The 23288-nt window shown below is 51.9% G+C and overlaps 1 protein-coding gene across 2 annotated transcripts in view; it reads right to left on the minus strand.

Annotated features, from left to right (window-relative positions):
* The window catches only part of LOC121291106 (protein FAM102A-like), a 29288-nt gene continuing 6000 nt past the window's right edge, over positions 1-23288 (minus strand). For both annotated transcript variants that reach the window (XM_041212164.1, XM_041212165.1), the window contains 10 exons: positions 17975-18095; positions 17397-17426; positions 14152-14268; positions 12926-12972; positions 10258-10412; positions 8412-8519; positions 6167-6359; positions 5549-5670; positions 2716-2785; positions 1-1822 (listed from right to left, as the gene is read on the minus strand). In XM_041212164.1, coding sequence (XP_041068098.1) covers positions 1783-1822; positions 2716-2785; positions 5549-5670; positions 6167-6359; positions 8412-8519; positions 10258-10412; positions 12926-12972; positions 14152-14268; positions 17397-17426; positions 17975-18095 — 1003 coding nt within the window. In that variant the 3' untranslated portion in view covers positions 1-1782. The remainder of the gene's footprint in view (positions 1823-2715; positions 2786-5548; positions 5671-6166; positions 6360-8411; positions 8520-10257; positions 10413-12925; positions 12973-14151; positions 14269-17396; positions 17427-17974; positions 18096-23288) is intronic.

Here is a 23288-nt window from a genome sequence, read left to right on the forward strand (position 1 = left end):
TAATTCTGTTTTTGATTTGATATTTGGGAACAGATTGGAGAGAGCACGGGCTGGAGATTAGAGATAGTTTTTATATTTTTTAAAAAAGAGTATAGTTTAAATACTGGGCCAAGTATTGGAAAAGTGCATCACAGAAGCATCTCTCCATATCTTCACAAATTAAAAATAAATTGCTATCTTGCCCTTTGACCTCCTCAATACCAAACAGTTTTGCCTCACAAAATGGCTTCCCAACATCTTTTAATCGATAATTGATGAGTATTTGATTTCAAAATTTTCTTTTAAAAAAGGATGAGAAAGATGTACAGCTTGGGAACAGTAGCTAGCACTCTCAACCCAAGTTCATTTTTGCCTTTGTTTTTAAAATATATAAACCATCTGGTGAGACCTTTAACTCACTCTCTCGAAGATTAGATCTCATCTCCCAGCCTCCCCTCCATCTCCCTGCTGCACTTTAAAACACATTACACTGAACCAAGAAAAAGGCCAAAAACGTGGGTCAAGGGATCTGAAACAAGCCTGGAGTCTTTGGGAATTGGGGTAGAGCCTTTCTGGACACCACTGAGAGCACAATCAGGAGGAAGAAAAGCCCTGGAGACATTTTTCATTTAAAAGAAATAAGAGTCTGGTATTCTTTTTCCATCTTCTTTGGGCCTGGTTTACAATTTATTTATAAAAACATTGGAGATGGGAGGGGAGGAGGCAGAAGAGTTCGAGGGACACATGCAAGCCAAGTTGGAAACCCAAGTCCTAAATGTTAGGAAGCAACATTAACATGTTGATCACTCATGTTAGGTTTGTAAAACTACCCCAGCTTGCACTGAACTTGCCCCTAATATGACATCTGAACGGGGTTGAGGTAGCTCTGAGTAACACCTTCCCCATTGGTCATATCAGAACAGAATGACAAGATGGCTATTCGGGCCAACTCTAACCAGTAGTCTAGGATTTGCCAGTCCCCCAGAATGAGCCTGGGATCAAACATGCATCTCCAAGACACTTCGCCCACCAACACCTTGGGGTAAAAGTCACAGGGGGCATCAAAGAGAGATTTCTTTTCCCCCTCATTTTCCTCAAACACGAATTAGCCCTAAAAGTACTGGGAGATGGGATTGTGTTAAACAACATGACAGACACTAGTAACCGTGCAGCCAATCTCCTCTCGACCATTCAGGAAATTGGCACCAATTCCCTGTCATCCACATCGCTCCCCCCACTTCCGCCTCCCCCCTTCCTGAACAAGCAGTCCAAACAAAACAAGAGTTCGATAAACATTAGAGTCAATTCCCTTGAGTCATAGAGAAGCACTTGGTTCCCGGACCAAATCCCATGTTCAGGGCTAAATGGTCCCTGTTGCGTTTCATTAAAAGATATAAAATAAATAGAAGGGAATAATTAACGATTATCATTGAGCTAAAGGTCTGAACCTATGCAATGCCCAGAACGCCCAGTACCACTTATTAACATGTACATCCATTAATACTCATCGCCAACGTGTGTGCCCCCAAAGATGCATCTTGATGTCAGGAACCGTTTTAACCCAAAGCCAAGGATGGCAGGGAATCCAACCACACAGTTCACTGGGAAAGATGGATGTCATCTTTCTCCTAATAATTCCTCAATATGAATTATTTTTTTTTATAAAAAAATTGACACTGATTTTCCCCAGTGAGAAATGCTCCTCCATGTATAGTGCCAGCCAGCAATTCCTGATCCTCTGGAATATTCTCTACTGGAATGGCAGGAGTCTGCAACCTGCTGCTTCGTCCTTTTATCTCTAGCTCAATGGCCCTCGATAACAACGGGCTTGTAGTCACACCATCTGCGAGACAGAGAGAGAGAGAGAGAGAGAGAGAGAGAGAGAGAGAGTGAAAGTGAGAGTGAGTGTGAGGGAATGTTCAATACTAGGCAGGCACGAGGCCTATTTTCCAATGGCAAAGCCACAGGCTGCCTCCAGCTTAAAAAAAAACTATCGCTCTAGCTCCGACCCCGTCATTGAGAATTCCTGCAGGGACTTTGTTGGTGAAGTAGGATGAGGTTGGGGGAGGGGAAGGGATGGGTTAAAATAGATGGGAGGATAGTCCCACTCCTTCCCCCACGTCTCGATCTGTCCCGCTAAATTACAGGTCCAAACCGAGGGGTGGCCCTTCCCCACCCCCTTTCTCTAGAATATTCTGATGGAGCTCTTCCACAACATCGGAGGACTCCCTCGTCATCACCACCCACCCACCACCGTCCCACCCAAAACCCTTCCACCCCTGGCTGCTGCCTCAGACTGGCACACATTTCACCACAGCGCTGTCAGCCATTTCCTGACAGAAGTTGGCAAAGCAGCCCGAGGCATTGGCACATTTAAAAAAATAATAAATCGGCGCATTCTGCCAATTGTGGCTCACCTCAGCGGTTTCCCGCTCAGTGACAAAGCAAAATGGACTCCCCAGAGCGGGAATAAATGTTATACCCAACTCTCCCCATCCCTTTCAATGAATTTGATTATTCATTCTCATCTCTCATCTTTCAGGATAAAGCGCTTTCCAGTGTTTATCCTTAAGCGTGGTCATTGTTAGAACAGAGGGAAATGTGGCCAGAGACCCAGCGCCTCTGACACTACAGCACTCTAGGAGTGGATCTTGAACCGACTACCCTCCCACCCCACTCCCTCCGACCTCCCCAGTCATGACTGTCTCTAAGGCCAACGTCTCCTTTCCTCTTTACCTGTTGTCACTCTGCAGGCCACCCAGTCTGGTGGTCCCATCTCGACCCACATAGAGCTGCAGTCCACTGTCTGAAACAACAAAAAAACAGGAAGGAGACAAAGAGAGAGAGAATATCAGTGTCTGGCCTAGGAGTTGAGGCAATTGCTTAAACTACAACATGCATTTACAAGACACCTTTAAACACAGAAGACATCCCAAGAAGCTTCAGAGGAGCCTTAAGTCAAAATGTGACACTGTGCCACATAAAGGGATGTTAGCTGGTCAGATGGTCAAACGCTTTGGTCAAAGGAGGCAGACTTTAACAAGTGGTTCAAAAAGAGGAAAACGAGGCAGGGAGGCAGAGAGGAGTTTGGCAGGGAATCCAGAGCTTGGGGCCTAGACAACTGAAGGCATGGTCGCCAATGGAGGTGTGAAGAAACCAGGACTGTAAATAGTTCTAGTCTTCATGTCAGGGAGAAAAAAAAAATAGATTACAGACACCCTGGAGAAGGTGAAAAAATGTTTTATTTATTCATTCACAGGATGTGGGCTTCACTGACTGGGCCAGCATTTATTGCCCATCCCTAATTGCCCTTGAGAAGATGGTAGTGAGCTGCCTTCTTGAACCGCTGCAGTCCATGTGGTGTAGGTACACCCACAGTGCTGTTAGGGAGGGAGTTCCACTGACCCAGCAACAGTGAAGGAACGGCGATATATTTCCAAGTCAGGTGGCTTGGAGGGGAACTTCCAGGTGCTGGTTCCCATGTGTCTGCTGCCCTTGTCCTTCTAGATGGTAATGGTCATGGGTTTGAAAGGATGACAGCGAAACCTAGTGGAAAGTTTGAAAGGTTGGGCTCTCTTTCCAAGGAAGGAAAAGGCCAAGGATGCTGACCTGATCATGATCTGTAAGATTCAAAGGTTATAAAAGTTAGAAATCTGACAGGGAATTCAGGAGGAACTTCTTTACCCAGAGAGTGGTGAGAATGTGCAACTCATTACCACAGGGGAGTTGAGGCAAATAGTGTCAAGGGGAAGCTAGATAAATGAACAAGGGAGAAAGGAATAAAAGCGCTTTCCACAGGGCTGTGTTGGGGCCCTTGCTGTTTATTGTCCATATACAAAAACAGGGATGTAGTGGTGAAACTGTGTAAAATGCTGGTTAGACCACAGCTGGGATTTTGTGCACAGTTCTGGTCACCACATTACAGGAAGGACATAATTGCTCTGGAGACAGTACAGAGGAGATTTACAATAATGTTGCCAGGGCTTGAAAATTGCAGCTACGAGAAAATTTGAATAGGCTAGGGTTGTTTTCCTTAGAACAGAGGAGGCTGAGGGATGACCTGACTGAGGTGTACAAAACTTTGAGGGGCCTAGATAGGAGCGACAGGAACGATGGAGGGGTCAATTACCAGGAGACACAGATTTAAGGGTATCAGTAGAAGGATTAGAGGGGACATGAGAAGAAACCTCTTCAAACAGATGGTGAAGGGCATCTGGAATTCACTGTATGGTTTGGTGGTGGAGGCTGAAACCCTCAACGCATTTAAAAGGCACCTGGATCTGCACCTGAAGTGCTGTAACCTGCAAGGCTATGGACCAGGTGCTGGAGGGTGGGATTGGTTCGGGCAGCTAGTTTTTCATTCTTTTCTTTTTCAGCCAGCACAGACAATGGGCTCAATGGCCTCTTTCGGTGCCCTCAAATTTCTATGGTTCCATGATATAGCGATAGGCTTCGATGAAGGGAAGTGAGAGGGAGGCTCATGTGGAACATAAACACCAGATTATGCCTGGAGGGTTCCTGTAAAACCAGCGTTCACCGGAATCCTGTCAGTCGAGCTCCTCAGTGAGCAGCTTCCCTCCTGGCATACACGCTGGGCTGGGGGTTGGGGGAGGCGGGGAGCAGGGGGGGGTGCAGTTTTGAGCTGGCTCTATTCCTGACCCTCCTGAATGGTTCAGGGAATCCTATACATCGTCCAGATGGCCACTGGCGGGGAAAAGAAATTCGAGCAGTCACTGTGAATTCACGGGCACGCGTTGCAAGACATGGTGATAGAAGGGCAGGGGATTTCATGTAGGGGCATCACAAAGCCCAACAGATCTAACAATTCACTCAGGCCACGCAGGAGAATTCTGGGAATGTTGGGGGGGTGGGGGGGGGCCATACAAGAAGATGAAAGGTCAAAAGGGTCAGAGTTCAGGACAGCAGCAAAGCAAGTCACAAGTCGTCCCGGGCAAAACCAGGTTTGGAATTTGGGAGGAATAGGGAGAAAAGCCCACCTGCTTCACCCATACCCTTCGGGGGAGGGAAATCTGCCATCTTTACCCGGTCTGGCCTACATGTGACTCCAGAGCTGCAGCAATGTGGTTGACTCTCAGCTGCCCCCTGAGATGCAAGCCTCTACAAAAGAGCTGATCTAGACCAGGTGGTGTGCAGCAGGGAGCTCACTACCACCTTGTCGAGGGCAATTAAGGACAGGCTAAAAAAAAAAAACCACTGGCCTCGCCAATGATGCCCCACATCTGCTGAAAAGAATAATGGAAACCAATGGAATAGCAGAGTTTAAGCTCACAATCGACACTTATGTCCCAGGCTTTAATGGCTTTGGCACAGCACCGGGGCCACATTATTGTTCACGGCCTGGCTCCCCTCCCTCCCCAACCCCTCCCCCTCCCCCACCCCCTCCCCCGCCTCCTCCCCTCCTCGCCTCCTCCCCCTCCCCGCCTCCTCCCCCTCACCTCGTCCTCCTTCTCCCCACCCTGGCTCCAGATCCTCTCCGTTCCCCCCACCCCCTCGCTGCCTCCTTCTCCTCCTTCTCCCCCTCCCCCTTCCCCCCGACCCCGTCCCTCACCCTCAGTGTTGCTGGACTGGCTGAAGTCCTGGCTCCGCACAATCTCCTCCACAATGTCATCTGCGTCCACTCGCGTGTCGTCCACTCGTGAGGGTCGGCTCTCAGCCGCTTCCTTCTTCCGCCTGCAGCAGAGGGTCAGTGTCAGCGTAAAATAAACCAACTCACCCAGTCTCTCCCTCACCCTCAGGCACATTTCTGGGAAGTGCCTTTCACAGTTTTTCGGACAGTGAATTAATCCGTCTTCAAACGTAGTTTATCACAAATATAAGAATCACAGGATTCAGTGGGTCAGACACTGTCTTCTCCCCCCTCTGGGACTGGGTGGGACAGGGGGTCAGACACTTGATGGGACCTTATCGGACTGAGTGCATCTGACAGGTGGCACCTCTGACAGTGCGGCACTCCCTCAGTTCTGCACTGGAAAGTTGGCCTGGATTGTTATGCGCCAATCCCTGGAGTGGGACCTGAAGCCCAGAACCTCTGACTCTCGAGAGGCGAGAGCGTTACCCACTCGAGCCACAGCAGACGGGACGTCATTCCGGCCGGCTGGGCAGATAATACCCCGAAGAGCCAGCCCCCCCACCCGGGGGCATTCCCGCAGTCACCGGCCCGGCCTACCTCGACAACCGTTCCGAGCGCAGCAGGGGCCTGAAGGGCTGCGCCAGCTTCTCCAGGCCGGGATCCTTGGCTCCCTCCCAGATGTCGGCCATGCTCCCGATCCCGGAGGACAGGCCGCTGCTGCCGGACGAGCCATCCCGCCGGTGGGTCAGTTCGAAGTGGGAGACGGAGGGGGAGCACTCGGAGCTGTAGCCTGCGGGAGGGAAGAGGCAGAGTCTGGGTTAGCGACACCACCCGCTCGGAGCTCACACCATCCCCAACGCCACGGTGGGGGCCCTGACTACACCACAGGGGGAGCGTTAAAGGTGATAGTAAATTGGGTGGGGGGGGGGGGGGTGGGGGAAAGCAATCTTATCCTACCCCCACCCATCAGTAAAGTAACAGGATCAGGTGCCACACAACACCCCACCCAAACCCCCAATTTCACCGGCTGTGGTATACCAGCATTGTGCCTGGTGGGATCCCCGCTTAGCGGCTCAGATTTCAAACCAAACCCCCTACTGCCCCAAATTTTAACCAGAATTCCCACACACTCCACCCCCCCGCCCCCCACCCCCCCCACAAACTCCCCTGGTGTCCCACGATAGGAACAGGAGGCAGCCCATGAAGACCCCACCAACACCCCCTCCTCCCAACCCTGTTCCACCATTCGATGAGATCGTGGCTGATCTGCAACCTCACTCCATACGCCTGCCTTTGACCCCCCCCTCCCACCCTAACCCTTCACACCTTCGGTTAACAAAAATCTAATGATCTCCGATTTAAAATCGACAATTGGTTCAGCCTCAATTGCCGTTTGTGGAAGAGAGCGTTCCAAATTAATGCCATCATTTTTGCTCCTCGAAAGGGGTTTTTAATGTCCTTGGCCCCCCCCCAAGTCCAAGACTCCCCAGCCAGAGGTAATTTCCCTCTCTCTCTTTCTCTCTGTTCTCCTTAATATCTTAACCTTCAGTCAAACAGCTGCTTCGCTTTCTAAATTCTAGCATTCACAACCCAGCGACTGAAGCGAGACTGCATAAAACTGGGCAAATTCCAGGTTTAATCCCCACTCTGGTCTCCGAGTTAGCCAGTCCCAGTCTGTACATTAATTGAGGAGGTGCATTGGCCTCAGTGCCCTGGGCTTCTCCCAGGTTGATGGGTGGGGGGGTGGGGGGCGGATGCTTGGGATACCAGTTTGGAACAGGTCGCTCTCCGGAGTGCTTGCAGTCACCCTCCCGAAAGGCGGGTGTAAGAAAATAGAATCTGGGATCAGCTGTGATGCCCCACACAGTTCAACAGCCACGCATTGCCTGGACCGGCTGGAGGTCCTGGAGGGGAACTAACAGCCACGACCTCTCTGAAAAAGCTGCACCCCGGCACATTTCTTTCTACCGAATCGTTTTGGTACAATAGATAACAACGTGACAACTGGCCCATTGCTTTTTGTGTTTGTGACTCCTGTCCTGTCACCCGGGCACTAACCCCCTATTAACTCGCACGTCCGCCTTCACCTTATGCTGAAAGCTGTTAAACATTCTGTTATTGCTCGCATCCTCAAAACCGCCACTTTTAGCGGCAACAGGACCTCAATTTCTCTCTGTGACCAAAATGTGAACCGAGTCATCGTTTTTATTAACAAGCAACAAGCCTTTTCCCGTCTCCGGGGCTGGGCCAGTATGGGGAGCACTCCCCCACCGCCCCTCCCCCAACAGCCCCACCGCCCCCACACCCCCCCAACAGCCCCACCCCCCCCACCACACCCCCCCACCCCCCACCACCCCACCCCCCCAACCACCCCCACACCCCCCCCAACAGCCCCACCCCCTCCACCCCACCCACCACACCCCCCCACCCCACCCCCCCCACCCCCCCACAACCCCCAACCCACCCACCACCCCCCATCACCCCCCCACCCCACCCACTACCCCCACCAACCCCCACCACCCATCACCCCCCCACCCCACCCACTACCCCCACCAACCCCCACTACCCACCAACCCTACCACCCCCCACCACCCCCACCCCCCAACCACCCCCAACCCACCCACCACCCCTATCACCCACCACCCCCCCACCACACCCCCACCCCCCAACCACCCCCAACAGCCCCACCCCCCCAACCACCACCCCCCCCACACCACCCCACAACCCCCAACCCACCCACCACCCCCCTCCCACCCCACCCACTACCCCCCATCACCCACCACCCCCCCCCCCCAACACCCCAGCACCCCCCCCCCACCCCCCACAGGAACCCCCTGCTCACCCGAGAACTTCGACACCTGGCTGGAGCCGCTGGAGTGGCGGGAATGCCTCTTCCGGATCGACTCCTCCGGAGCTTGCAGCGCATTGTCCGGATCCTCGGATCCCCCTCCTGGAAAACGAGCGAGAGCGCGGGATCAGTAAATACACAGGGGAGACGTCCCGAAGGCATCGTCCTTCCGGCCGCCGTGAGATGCTAGAAACCCCCCTCGCCCCCTCCCCCAGATCCATGCGGCCCATCCGACAGCGCATGGGGTTGATGTGCCGGGGTGAGGTTAAAAGGGGGCAGGGAACCGATCAGGAATCAATCCACATTCTCAGGGCAGCCCAATGAGTGTAGCCATTCTTGTAATAGTTTACTGCAAGTGGACTGGCGCCCCAGGGGGAAGGGGGGGGTGGGGTCCCCGGAGCCCCAGGGGGAAGGGGGGGGGTGGGGTCCCCGGAGCCCCAGGGGGAAGGGGGGGGTGGGGTCCCCGGAGCCCCAGGGGGAAGGGGGGGGGTGGGGTCCCCGGAGCCCCAGGGGGAAGGGGGTTCTCACCTGGAATGCTGTGTGCAGTTTTGGTTTCCATATTTAAAGGAAGGTGCATTTGCGACAGAGGCGTTACACTGAAGGTTCACCAGATTGATCCCTGGGACAAGAGGCAGAGTAAAATCGGGCCTATACTGATGGGAGTTCAGAAGACTCGAGTGGCGATCTAATTAAAACATTCAAGATTCTGAAGGGGCTTTACAGGGTAGGCACAGGGGTGGTTTGCTCTGATGGGAGGAGTCTAGAACACGGGGGGTGGGGGAGAGATCGGGGGGTGTCTAGAACCCAGCCAGAGCTGTGAAAGGGCCCATATTGCGGGTGCACGAGATTTATACATCCAGATTATGGGCCAATCCAGGACGGAGGACATTGGGCTCCATTGCGGGACAATCCCATAAAATAAGGGAAGGTCGGTCACCCTGACACCCTCTCGGGATCGGGGGCGGATCATTTAAGGCTGAGATAAGGAGGAATTTCTTCACTCAAGGAGTTGGGAGTCTATGGTATCCTCTACCCCAAAGAGCTGTGGATGCTCCATCTCGTTTAAAACCGAGACACAGATTTTTGATGTCTCAGGGAATCGAGGGATATTGGGAGCGGAGTTGAGGCAGAGGATAAGCCACGATCATGCTGAATGGGGAGCAGCCTCCTACTCCTGCTCCTGCTCCGATTCCTCATCTTATGCGATGTGGGCAAGCCCAGCAACTAAATTTACACTCAGTAAACTCCCACGTACGACAGTATGAGCATGGCCAGATAATCTACCGTCATAAAGTGATGTTAATTGTGAAATGCCAGTTCACCGGGCTGAACCCCCACCCGCCCCCCTTCAGTTCTTCTCTGAAAGTAGCTTACAGCCACTGGAGAGGGCAGACAAGGCCTCCCTTGGGGTTAAGCTTCTCGACAGTGCAGCACTCCCTCAGCCTGCTCTCCACGTTCAAGCCAGCTGGAGCAGGACTCCAAACCACAACCTTCTGAGTTGGAGGTGGGAGTGCTGCCCGCTGAGCCATGGCTGACGTCTGGCTTCTGCCTTGGGGCACCAGCTAACTTATCCCGAATCATAAGAACACAATAAATAGGGACAGGAGTAGACCATTCGGCCCCTCGAGCCTGCTCCTCCATTCGGCAAGGTCATGGCTGATCTGCTGGCGTTTCTATCTCCACGTTCCCATCTGACCTCGATAACTTTGATTCCCTTGCCTCTGTGGACGTTAAAAGGAGTTCCTCAGGTGTAGCAACTTTGAAGGGTCGGTGGGGGTGGGGTGGGGAATAAAAATGAAAAAAAAGAGGTATCTAAGTGACCGGTCTTTAGAGTTTTTACCTGAAGTCAGGAGGGACCTGCACCTCGATAGCTTGGAAAAGCTCGGCCTGCTGCGCACAGAGGTGGGGCTTTCTTTCCCGTCGTCCCCTTTGCAATCCGGCGCCAGGGAATTCTGCCGACTCAAGAACTCAATTGGCTTGGCTGTGGACGGTGGCCTGTAACGAGCAAGAAGAACAGGTAGAAATGAGACCCCACCCCAGACTAGACAAAGGGAATCAAGCAGCCTCCCATCAACAGTAGGCCGAGACAACAAGATGGTCTCCACTCCAGGTTGCACCAGCCTGTCCTGGAATCCCATTATAAACTTAAACGGTACAATTAAAAAAAGAGAGAGAGAACACAAGACCCAAGGGTTCACATTCAAGAACCTTTGGAGGTGGCAGGACAAAGTGAGAACTGTTTGGGGAAAAAAAAAAGCAGATGGAATCTCTATCAATAGGGCCGGAAAGCAAGAAAGTGAACACTAAACCTACATAAAACGCTGTCCTGGCCTCATTTGGAGTATTGCATTCAATTCTGGGCACCAGACTTTAGGAAGGTTGTCAAGGCCTTGGAGAGGGTGCAGTGGAGATTTGCTGGCACGGGACCAGGGACTGGGGAAGCTGGGGTTGTTCTCCTGGAGAGCAGAGAAGCTAAAGAGGAGATTGAATCGAGGCGTTCAACATTACGAGGAGGTTTTGATCGGGAGACTGGAGCGGCGAATCTAGGCCCAGTGAGGACTGTGGGAGGGCTGCACTGCTGGAGGTGCCGTCTTTCGGATGAGATACGGGAGGGCGAGCGGGCGGACGTGATGGGAAGGCAAACGAACCAGAGATAGTCAGGCTCTTGATTTCCAGCGGCATTTGGTGGAAAGCGCGGCTCCATAGGAGACTCTTGTCTTGCCTGTGATAGGCTGACAGACACGTACACAAAAGCTCAACTGGAACATTGGAACTGGGGTAGGGGGGGGAGGGTCGGGGGGAAAGAGGCCATTCAGCCCATCAAACCTGCTACGTCCATCCAGCAGATCGCGGCTGCTCGGAGGGGCGCCCCCTGGGGATGGGAGGAAGCTATATATACCAGCCGGAGGCCACAGCTTCAGGGACAGAGAGAGGGGGTGGTGTAACATTACTGCTTTTAGGCAGTATCGCCCACTGCTATGTCATGCATCAGATTGTTCCTGAATGAGGTCAGCAATATTAAAAAAGGTGGAAAACATGCAAATACATCGCTGTCAGTTCGTGACGGGGTCACTGCAGACGGGTTCGATCAACTCCCAAGGCCATTCCATTCTGAGGAGGCACCTCGTATAGCGCAGCAGCCACACTGACCACTCCACTGGTCAGTAACTGGAAGGGCGGGCAGGATGGAGAAAAGACATTGCGCCCCCCCCACCAAGGCTCAGTTGGTTAAAAAAAAAGGTACCAGCCGCCGAGATACTGGGCCTCAAGGTGAGCGAGAATGGCACAGGATCGATCCAGGGCCTGTGTCAGAGGGAGGAGGGGGTGTTAGAAATGGGGTGAGCCTACAATTGGTCTCAGGTCTCCTGGGTTAAAAAAAAAGGGTGGGAAATCCCAGCCAGGGATCTGGCTTTGTAGCAGCGGCTGTGAATCCCCATCCAGTGCCTGGTTCTGACTGCCTCATCTCCCAGGTCGAAGTCTTTAATCATCACTGGGAGTTGGTTGGGGCAGGGGGGGGGGGGTGTCGGTGTGGGGTGAGGAGGCAGGGTGGTGGTTGGGGTGGGGGGGGGTCGGGGGTGCAGAGGGAGGGTGGTGGTTGGGGTGGTGGTTGTGGGGGGTGCAGAGGGAGGGTGGTGGTTGGGGTGGGGGGGGGGATCGGGGGTGCAGAGGGAGGGTGGTGGTTGGGGTGGTGGTTGGGGGGGGGGTGCAGAGGGAGGATGGTGGTTGGGGTGGGGGGGGGGGTCGGGGGTGCAGAGGGAGGGTGGTGGTTGGGGTGGTGGTTGGGGGGGGGGTGCAGAGGGAGGATGGTGGTTGGGGTGGGGGGGGGGTCGGGGGTGCAGAGGGAGGGTGGTGGTTGGGGTGGGTGGGGGGTCGGGGGTGCAGAGGGAGGGTGGTGGTTGGGGTGGTGGTTGTGGGGGGTGCAGAGGGAGGGTGGTGGTTGGGGTGGTGGTTGTGGGGGGTGCAGAGGGAGGGTGGTGGTTGGGGGGGGTGCAGAGGGAGGGTGGTGGTTGGGGTGGGGGGGTCGGGGGTGCAGAGGGAGGGTGGTGGTTGTGGGGGGTGCAGAGGGAGGGTGGTGGTTGGGGTGGGGGGGGGGGTCGGGGGTGCAGAGGGAGGGTGGTGGTTGGGGTGGGGGGGGGGTCGGGGGTGCAGAGGGAGGGTGGTGGTTGGGGTGGTGGTTGTGGGGGGTGCAGAGGGAGGGTGGTGGTTGGGGTGGTGGTTGTGGGGGGTGCAGAGGGAGGGTGGTGGTTGGGGGGGGTGCAGAGGGAGGGTGGTGGTTGGGGTGGGGGGGGGTCGGGGGTGCAGAGGGAGGGTGGTGGTTGGGGTGGGGGGGGGATCGGGGGTGCAGAGGGAGGGTGGTGGTTGGGGTGGTGTCGGTGTGGGGTGCAGAGGCAGGGATGGGTGGGGGGCCGGGTAGGAAAAAAACAGCATCAGAACCCAACCAAATCCCAGAAACGCCTGTAAGAGAGAGGAAGGAAAAACACCCGACAATACCCACGGCAACTACTCACCTCTTGAAGCAGGGGTCACCGGACAACAACTGCAGACTGATAGAGACCTGAGGACGACACAGAGAGAGAGAGAGAGAGAGAGAGAATCGTCAGTGCCTAGGGCCAGGGAAGGTCAGGCTGCCCCAAGGCAGCAAATCCCTGGCAGGAATTCCAGGGTTTCTACCTCTCAGGATTTTGGGAAGGGGTCTCTGGAACACGAACGGAAGAGGATGCGCTCACACGGCAAGCCTCCAGATGCATCTTCCCATCATTCTGGGCCTGCAGCCTCTGCCTTGGCCTCTCTCTCCTCAAGGCCCAGCCGGCTGGGATTCATTTGCTGTCTGGCGAGAGACAAAAACCAGGGATTGCTCCAAGGAGCCAGAGTCATTCCAGAGAGCCGGAGATTGTAAATACATTTCTTGGACAGAACCGCTGTGCTCAGACTGGTTTCCTCATTGAGAGAGAGAGAGAGAGAGAGAGAGAGGGGGCCGCACAGACAGAGAGGCCGGGAGTTTCCTCTGGAGGGAATCCCGACCCAGAAGGAGAAACAACAGTAAAAACTGGGAAAGAAGAATACTGGTCCGAGCTGTTTTTCCTCCTGGGGAATAAGAGGAACGTTATAGCTAGGCCATTCAGGGTGATGTTGGGCAGCTCAGTGGGTTAATTTATATTTTTTCTCCACCACAGTGAATACCTGATCCCAGACACCGATTTCCCAGCCTAAGAGCCAGGCTGTTTAAAGGAGGCCCAGGTCATGGATTCAATGCTGGGGCCTTTTATTTCACCAGACAACGGCGATAAGCACCAAGCGTATCAATAATACTTAAGTCCTCTGTGCCCCAATGGGGAGTCACTCGCGCCTCAGAGTCACTTGTTCCTGGGTGCAAGGTCTAGCCCAGGACTTCAGCACAGAGACCAGGCCAAGGCTCCTGGTTCCGAGCCCAGGGAGTGACATACGGGAAGAACTCCCTTGTACTTCTTCCTGAGAAGAATAAACCATGCAGAATGTCTAACATCTCATCCGAAAGACTGCCTTTCCAGAGCTGCGGCCCTCCCTCGGCCCTGCACTGGGGGCATCAGCTGAGACCACGTGCCTGGAGTGGGACTTGAACCCACTGACTGCGAGTCACTGGTCACCGAGCCACGGTTGATGTGGAATCAGCAATGGGGGAGGTGCAGCGAGATGTGGCGGCTCACCTTTCTCGCCGCCTTGCCCCTCGCCACCCCACCCCACCGGCCACGCGTACCTTCAGAATGGAGTTATCCTGCCGTGTGTTCTTGGTGTCGTAACCCTCCAGGATGTAGCACCGAGCAGTGGAACCAGCCCCAGCAAACTCCGCCAGATTCAGGTCCACGAATCCCAACTGTGGGGAAAGATGACAAATCAGCAACCAGCAGTCGGGAAGGCGAGAACAGGTGATGGCACTGGGCTAAGCAGCCGGAGACACCCGGCCTGTTACAGACTGGGACCAAACTGGAGAGTCCACGACCAGAGGGCATAACCTTAGAGTAAGGGGTCATCCGTTTAAAACAAAGATGAGGAGGAATTTCTTCTCTCAGATGGAAGTGAATCTGAGGAATTCTTTACCGCAGAGGGCTGTGGAGGCTGGGTCACTAAGTCTATTCAAGACTGAGATAGACAGATTTTTAATCAGTAAGGGAATCAAGGGTTATGGGGGAAAAGGCAGGAAAGTGGAGTTAAGTGTTATCAGATCAGCCATGATCTACTGAATGGCAGAGCAGACTCGATGGGCTGAATGGCCTTCTTCTGCTCCTACATCTTAAGGTCTAACGGGGCACAAGAGCACTAGAAATTGGCCTACTCCTGTTCCTTGCACCCCCTCAAGCCCTGCTCTGCCATAAGTTTGTGGCTGATCGGCCATCTCAACTCCACCTCCCTTATTGATCCCTGAACAAAACCCATCAAACTCAGTCTTGAATATACTCGAGCACTGAGCAGCCACAATTCCCTGGGTTAGAGATTTCGCAACCCTTTAAGTGAAGAAATTTCTCCTCATCTCAGTCTGAAATGATCGGACGCTTATCCCGAGACTGTGCCCCCGTGTTTTAGATTCCCCCCGTCAAGTGATGGAGGGGGGAAACAACCTCCCTGTCCATCATTTCAAGCCCCTTCAGAATCTCTTATGTTGCAATGAGATCGGCTCTTTCATCTAAACTCCAGAGAGTTTGGGCCCAATATACTCAACCTCTCACAAAAGGACAACCCCCTCATCTCAGGAACCAACCTTTGTTGCACTCCCGCGAAGTATGGCCTTCCTTAGGCAAGGAGGCCAGTACTGTGCACACTACTCCTCAAAACGTTCACTCACTGATGTCCGGTATCATGGCTAGAACTTTCCAGCCATGACCTCTGGACGTTGGCAAGAACAGAGCTGGTCAATTGACCAAAAATAATCAAACCTCCAACATTCGTTCATCAATTGAATCAAATTTTAATCGAGTCCCTAGGTTCATCAAGAGCCCAAGATGTTGATTTAGGAATAAATATTAGTCAGGACACTGGGGGGTGGGGAGGGAACTCCCCCTGCTCTTAAAAATAGTGCCACAGGATATCTTACACCCACCCCAGAGGGTAGATTAAACACCTCAGCTGCACAGACAGTGAAGCTCTCCCTCAGTACTGCCCTCAACTGGCACATTAAGGGCATTGCCAAGATTCTGGGCAGCACACAGCCCATTATTTTAATTCATTCATCGCTGGCTAGGCCAGCATTTATTACCCATCCCTAATTACCCTTGTTCAGAGGGCATTTAAGAGCCAACCACATTGCTGAGGGTAGGGGGTCACATGCAGACCAGGTAAGGACAGCAGATTTCCTTCCCTAAAGGGCATTAGTGAACCAGATGGGTTTTTACAACAATCAGCAATGGTTTCACGCTCATCGTTAGTCTTTTAATTCCAGATTTTTATTAGTCAGTTGTGGTGGGATTCGAACCCAGGTCCCCAGAGGATTACCTGGGTCCTCTGGATTACTAGTCCAGCGACAATACCACTACACCATCATCATCTCCCCATTAGCGGTCATGCCCACAGGGCCCTGGCTTGACATTCTAAGCTTGGCAGCTTAGAAATTTAAAGGGGATTTGGTAGGAGAGCGAGCGAGCGAGGGTGAGAGAACCTGTTCCCTCTGATGGAAGGAGTCCAGAACAAGGGGGCATAACCTTGAAGTTAGAGCGAGGACGTTCAGGGGTGCTATCAAGGAACACTTTTGGAATCCTCAAAAAGCCTTTGAGGGCAAGGGGTTAAATTAAAAACTACCAAACTGAAGATTGATAGGAGGTGTGATAGGTTTGTGTTAGGCAAGGGTTATAAGGATTACAGAAACAAGGCGGGTTGAGATACAGATCAGCCATGACCTCATTGAAAGAAGCACTGATTGAATAAAAAGTGACGGGGGTGTGCGCGTATGAATAAAAAAGGAGGAATCTGCTGATGGACCAATGTTGCTATAGCAACAGGGACAACAACAACAACAAAAAAAAGCTAGTGCCACAGATGGTGCACTGTATGGGTGCCTGCAGGGCTCAGTTTTCATGTACCGACTGATGCGTGTCGACCTGGAACATTACTAATAGTTGACACGGCCCCTCAAAAACACAGGAAGGCCACGCTGAAAGGTATAGGAATTAAGCTGTAGTCATCATCCACAATCTTTTGCTTACATTAAAATTTAAAAGAAAACACAAGTACATGAAAGGCTGAGGGGCAAATTCAAAGGACGAAGAAACGATTTGATGGTCAAATCCAAGGGGTAACTGGAGGGCAATGCTGAATTTTTAATGAGTGCTTTTACACGTTAGGCTTTTAATCCTAAAATGCTATTTTGCTATCTTAATAGACGTGGACTATTTATTCTCCAAATATTGACCCAGTACTCACCATGGCACTTAAAGGAAATAAACTTGTAAGGCTATGGGAAGAGAGTGGGGGGCGGGGGGGTGGGGGGGGGGGGGGGGTGGTTGCTGGGATCAATTGGATTGCTCTACGGAGCTGGCATGGGCTCAATGGGCCAAATGGCCTCCTTCTGCTCTGTTATGATCATGCTGTCTCTGTTCATAGGGACGTTGCATCCCAATCCAACACCCCTACCCTTCTGATAGAGACTCTCTACTCACACTGAAGCTCCTCTTCTAACTCATGCTCCCATTCAAACCGACACCCGCTTCAACCTGGCATCTTTCCTCTTGGGGTCCTCGTCCTCCTCCTCAGCACCTTTCCAGTTGCTGGTGTTCTCCCATCCCAATCAATCAATGTGGGAAATCACACTCCTCTCCCCTGCCCCAAAAGCACCACCACCCTCTTCTCTATCTCCTCACTCGTACCAACCTCCTCATCCCTCATTGCCAATCGTCCCCTCATCCCTCAGTGCCACTGCTAGCTATGCAAGGTCAGCAACTGGCCTCGATGCGAGTGCCTGGAACCCCACACAACACATCAGTAGACCTGACAACGACAGAACGTCTCGCTCACCTTGAGAAATGTTTTCCCACCCTTCAGCTCCTATGGAGAGATCAGAAGATAACACATTAGTGAGGTTTTTTTTTTAATTTCATGGGACATGGGCATCATTGGCAAGGCCAGCAGCATTCTTTGCTTCATCCCTAATTGCCCTTGAGGGAGTGGTCTTGAGCCATTACTGTCCAATCGGCTAGCTGGACCATTTCAGAGGGCAGTTCAGGGGCAACCGCTATGCTGGGAGTCTAGAATCATATGTAGGCCAGACCAGGTAAGAATGGCAGAATTCCTTCCCTCACAAGGGGATCAGTGAACCAGATGGGTCTTCACAAACAAATAATCTGATAGTTTCATGGTCACTGTTAACTGAAACTAGCTTTCAATTCCAGATTGACTGATAGAATATTTTTATTCATTTAAATTAGTTCAAATTCCACCAGCTGCCGGGGTGGAATTTGAACCCGTGCCCCCAGAACATTAGCCTGGGTGGGAGGGGAGAGGTGTGCCGAGACACTGAATGAATCACCATTGCCCCAGGTCAGAGGTCAAAAGAGAGAGAGAGAGAGAGAGAGAGAGAGAGAGAGCTCACAAACCTTGCGGACAGACACTCGGCAGATGCTGGGGTCGAGGATCCCCGTGACCGAGCTGGCGCTCATCTTGCACATGAAACGGGATTCCTTCCGCCATTGCACGCAGTTTTCCTGCACCTCTTCCCTGGGAATGGCAAGGAGGAAAAGAAATTTATGTATGTATTTTCTTTTCAAATTAGCACCCACTTGGAGGAAGGCGCGGGGATCGAGGGACAGCGAGACCAGCCAGCCTCCCCTGCATTACCACCACGGCTACACTCCAAAGCTAACTCATCGCCCTGGAAAAGCACTTTGGAACGTCAACGTTTGGAAGGTTTCAGTGGAAGAGAAAATAATTGATGAGCAAGGCGGGTTCATCTCCCTGGAGGGCAGTTCAGAGAAAATAAAAAACACTAGCAAGTCAAATTCACCAGGCAGCTGATTCACCCATTCTGCCTGGCCCAATGCCAACACATACACTTTCATTCCCAACACATCAACATGTGAAAATACACAGATACACCCTCACCAGATAGGTTGGAGCCATCGAATGAAAATTTCACACAGTTTGAAAAGAGGCCCTGCAAAAATCATTTGGCTTTCCAAACGTACCACCTATGGGCCATGTTTTGAATTCCAGTTGGTACATTGACCGCTCAGCTCGGGAGGGTGGGATTTAGGGCATGGATGACAGACCTGGCCTGCTTGGTTGGGGGGGCGGTGGGGGGTGGGGGGGGTTGTGGTTAATGAGGCAGATAATTGAAGAAGATTGTCAGCCAAAGAGTCAACTCTCGATCAGCTCTGAAGAAGAGTCATACGGACTTGAAACGTTAACTCCGATTCTCTCTCCGCAGGTGCTGTCAGACCTGCTGAGTTTTTCCAGCACTTTGATTTTGTCTTGATCCCTGGTCCTAGTGAGTCCGGGATTCCCTACTTCCAACCTGCGTCGGATCTAATACCTTCGTTCAAGCGAATGAGGGCTGCTCAACTCACATTCACAGGAGAGCTTTCAACAGCCAAACATAAATAAAAAGAAAAGCCTTTCACAGTCACCAGACTGGGCTGGATTTAGGGCTGATTGAAGCGGGCTCAGTAGTTAGCAGTCTTGCCCGAGTCACGAGGTCCCACTCCAGGACCAAAAACCCAGGCCGACTCTCCAGTGCAGTCCTGAAGGAGCACTGCATGGTCAGAGGTGCCGTCTTTCAGACGAGGCCCCATCTGCCTGGCTGGGTGGATGTAAAAGATTCCACGGCGCTATTTCAATGAAGAGTTAAATCACTGGTCTCCTGGCCAATATTTATCCCTCAAATCAACATCACCCCACACACAAAAAAAAACAGATTAACTGGTCACTGTCACGTAGTTATTTGTGGGAGTTTGCAGTGCACAAAATCGATTGCTGCATTTCCTACCTTACAACAGAGGCTACACTTCACTGGTTGTAAAACGCTTTGAGAAATTTGGTCACGAGGAGCGCAATACAAGTGCAAGTCTTTCTTTTTATCCCTCAAAAGGATGTTTTCCCTGGTCTCGGGTACTCTTGTCCTCACCTGCTACTCAAACCATGTCTCAGGAGGGGGCAGGGGGAGGAGTTTGGCAATCTCCCACCAAAACGTCAGGGCCTCCACGGTTAGGCTCACGACAGAAGAGGGGGTAGGGGGGTGGTGGACAGGAGTGAAAACACCCTCGGCCCCAGCTGGAGTAGTGTTCAATTCTGGGGCACCGCACATCCCTAAAGCTTTGAGGATGATACTAAAAAGGGACTTATCAGAACAGCTTCGGGGATGAGGGGTTAGAGAGTTACATGGAGAGAATGGAGAATTTAGGGTTGCTCTCCCCAGAGCACAAAAGGCTAAAAAAAGTGTTCAAGAGCATGAGAAGTAAATAAAGAGAAACAGTTTCCAAAGGTGGGGGGGTGGGGAAACAGATTTGAGGCAACTGGCAAAAAAAAGACAACATGAGGAAAAACTTGTGTCACGATGTTTACATCCTGGAATGCACTGCCTCACGTGATATGATGCACGTGTACCTTTAGAGGGATTGTATCTTAAACTGCTATCAGTAACTACCACCGAGACAGGATGCGACGTATCAGTCCCATGACTAGAACTCAGTCTACACACAGCAGTGGTCACAAAGTCAGACATGTGCCTCACAGACTCCCAGTGAACATTATAGCCTTATCTCCTCAAAGAACCCACATTATTGTTTTACCAATCCTCATCATATGATTGGTACATTTACGTCAAATGAACGACATAATACCTCACAGCATGGCGGACAGATAGAATAATGACCTGCAAAAGGGAACTGGGATAGATACTCGAGAGAGAAAATGATTTCAGGATTATGGGGAAAGAGAGCGAGCGTGGTGGGGGAGGTAGTGAAGATAATTGGATTGAGCCTCGAAAGAGTTGACACAGACGCAATGACCTCCGGTTGTACTGAGCTTGTCATCGATTTTAATGAGCCGAATGTCACCAGGGATGGTAGCAGGCACCAAGCTGGATTTCAAACACCTACCGGTGCCCCATGACAATGAATTACACATCAAACCACCAGCTTCACGGAACAAATATGCAACACCACCCAGAGTCCCAAATGGCATTGTAATCCCGTTAATAGCTGCTTAAATTATATACAATTAAAGAGAAAAGGAGGCACCGGCACCAGGAATGCTTGGCTCGCAAGGAAGGGATTGACAAGAAAACCGGCCACAAGCTCCCAGCACCATAAGCAGTGTGACAGCATTCATCCATTCAGTTTGCAAGGAATTTGGTAATGAAGGGAATGTGAAATGTGAAGGGGGTGGAATTAAATCGATCACCCCACCGGACCAGGCCTTCAGTCAGTCCATCAGAGACAGTCTGAGGGGGCACGTAGGGAATACATTGAGTGACACAAAGAGGCTCATAGAGGCAGAAAATGCCATCTCGTCCCTCACGGGTCTCCAACGCGAGTCCATGTCTTATTGGGAGGTTTCACCTGGACGCTTCAGACCGTCCAGGGAGGGGAAGGGGGTGAAGGAGAGAGGTTGAAGGTCGAGTTGATTTTTTGGAGGTTCATGGACTGTGGGTGGCCAGTTCCAGTTCATCTGGTCACCCTGTGGTTCCATATCTTCAGTAACATTCCAGCCAATTATGGTAGTGCTGTTGGGGGTGGTTGGTGTGGAGGGAAAAAGGAGGGTGCTGATGGAAGACAAAGAAAGATAATTTCCTGAAAACAAATTAAACCTAAAAACAGTCCCTAAGACTCCACACACCCTGAAGAGAAGCACAATGCTGGGGCAGTGACACAGCAGACAGTGGCAGTTTTGGGATTACAATGCTGCAGACAGTGCTAAAGAATTATGCTCTTTCCATTTTGGACTTATATATTTTTGTGGCAGGTATAGCACGGGGCTAGATACAGAGTAAACTCCCTCTACACTCCGATGCTGCCAGACCTGCTGAGTTTTTCCAGGTAATTCTGTTTTTGTTTTGGATTTCCAGCATCCGCAGTTTTTTTGTTTTTATCCCTCTACACTGTCCAATCAAACACTCCCAGGACAGGTACAGCACGGGTTAGATACAGAGTAAAGCTCCCTCTACACTGTGCAATCAAACACTCCCAGGACAGATACAACATGGGTTAGATACAGAATAAAGCTCCCTCTACATTAACAAGATAACCAAGAAGCCCACTTCTTACTGCATCAGTTCCACCTAAATCTTCCTCATCCCAATCCTAACTTCCCAGTCACAATACTGGTAGTTTTGACCTTTACCCGTTGGTAAGGAAACTTCAGTACCATTACCCTGGATACATTACCACCCTGTTAGGACAGTGACCATGCCACCCAGTCATGGTGGGGGGAGGGGGGGTACAAAACAAAAACCCCAGATAGTTCTGGCAGGAAAGGACAGTGTCTGACCCACTGTCCCAGAGGGGGAAAGGACAGTGTCTGACCCACTGTCCCAGAGGGGGAAAGGACAGTGTCTGACCCACTGTCCCAGAGGGGGAAAGGACAGTGTCTGACCCACTGTCCCAGAGGGGGAAAGGACAGTGTCTGACCCACTGTCCCAGAGGGGGAAAGGACAGTGTCTGACCCACTGTCCCAGAGGGGGAAAGGACAGTGTCTGACCCACTGTCCCAGAGGGGGAAAGGACAGTGTCTGACCCACTGTCCCAGAGGGGGAAAGGACAGTGTCTGACCCACTGTCCTGCACTGTCCCAGAGGGGGAAAGGACAGTGTCTGACCCACTGTCCCACACTTGGCTGTGCAGCATCAGGGGACCTTCCCTCACTGTTTAATTCTCTGATAACTGATGACCCTGGATCAGGAGTTCCTGTTTTAAACAGGCCGTTTGAGATCACAGATCGCCAGGGTGACTTCCTACAGTAGCTTGTCTGTACACGTCATAGGATGGGCCAGCTTCCTCCTCACCAGAACTCATTTGCGTGTGATGACTCTTACTTGTGGTGACGTTGCCAAGGCAAACATCTGGAGATTATGGGCTGTAACCCAGTGGGCCCTGGAGACTGCCCAATGGCAGCAAACCCATCAGCAACAATCAGACCAAGAGGAGCCAACAGCCGTGGGGGTGGGGGTGGGGGTGGGGGTAGGCAACTGGAGCTTTCATCACGTGACTTGCCCACACGCTCCTGCCACTAGGTCAGCCAACACATCCATTCTTGTGACACACTGCCTTCCTATGCCAATTGGAAAAGGGAAAAGAATTGGATGATGATGTGAGACCATTAGCCAAACAGCCCTTGTTTTCCACACCATTGCAAAGCAACAAAAAAAAACTCAATGATTTTTCTGAGATTGTGCACAGCAGTGTCCTGGAGACTTAACTTCAATTCCTGGGAGGCTCCCGGATTGGCCTGGAGAGTTGGCCCTAATGGGAGAGATGGGGGTAACAGATGAGGGAGAGTTTGCCTTGAACAGAGTAACTCGGCCTCATCGATTCCAGTCAATACAACAAACAAAAATCAGTCAGTCAGTTAATCAACCAAGGGCAGTTATCGTTACAATCTACCCACAGCCCACGGTAGAACAATAAGTGATACGTATGTTCAAAAGACAAAACACGGATACCAGGCCAATAAGGGGGTCAGCAGAGAAGGAATTAGTTGCCAACTCTCCAGGCCAATCCTGGAGCCTCCCAGGAATTGAAGTTCAGTCTCCAGGACACTGCTGTGCGCAATCCCGGAGAAAAATCATTGGGTTTTTTTTTTGTTTTGTTTTGCATCTTTGTCATTTTTTTTGAATTTGGTGAAGAGAAATGGGCTGGGGGGGGCGGTTTGGCTGTTCGGCTGACAGTCACGCATCATCCGATTGGGCAATGGGTCAC

This window comes from Carcharodon carcharias, chromosome 19, assembly GCF_017639515.1.
Source record: "Carcharodon carcharias isolate sCarCar2 chromosome 19, sCarCar2.pri, whole genome shotgun sequence".
Classification (NCBI taxonomy): domain Eukaryota; kingdom Metazoa; phylum Chordata; class Chondrichthyes; order Lamniformes; family Lamnidae; genus Carcharodon; species Carcharodon carcharias.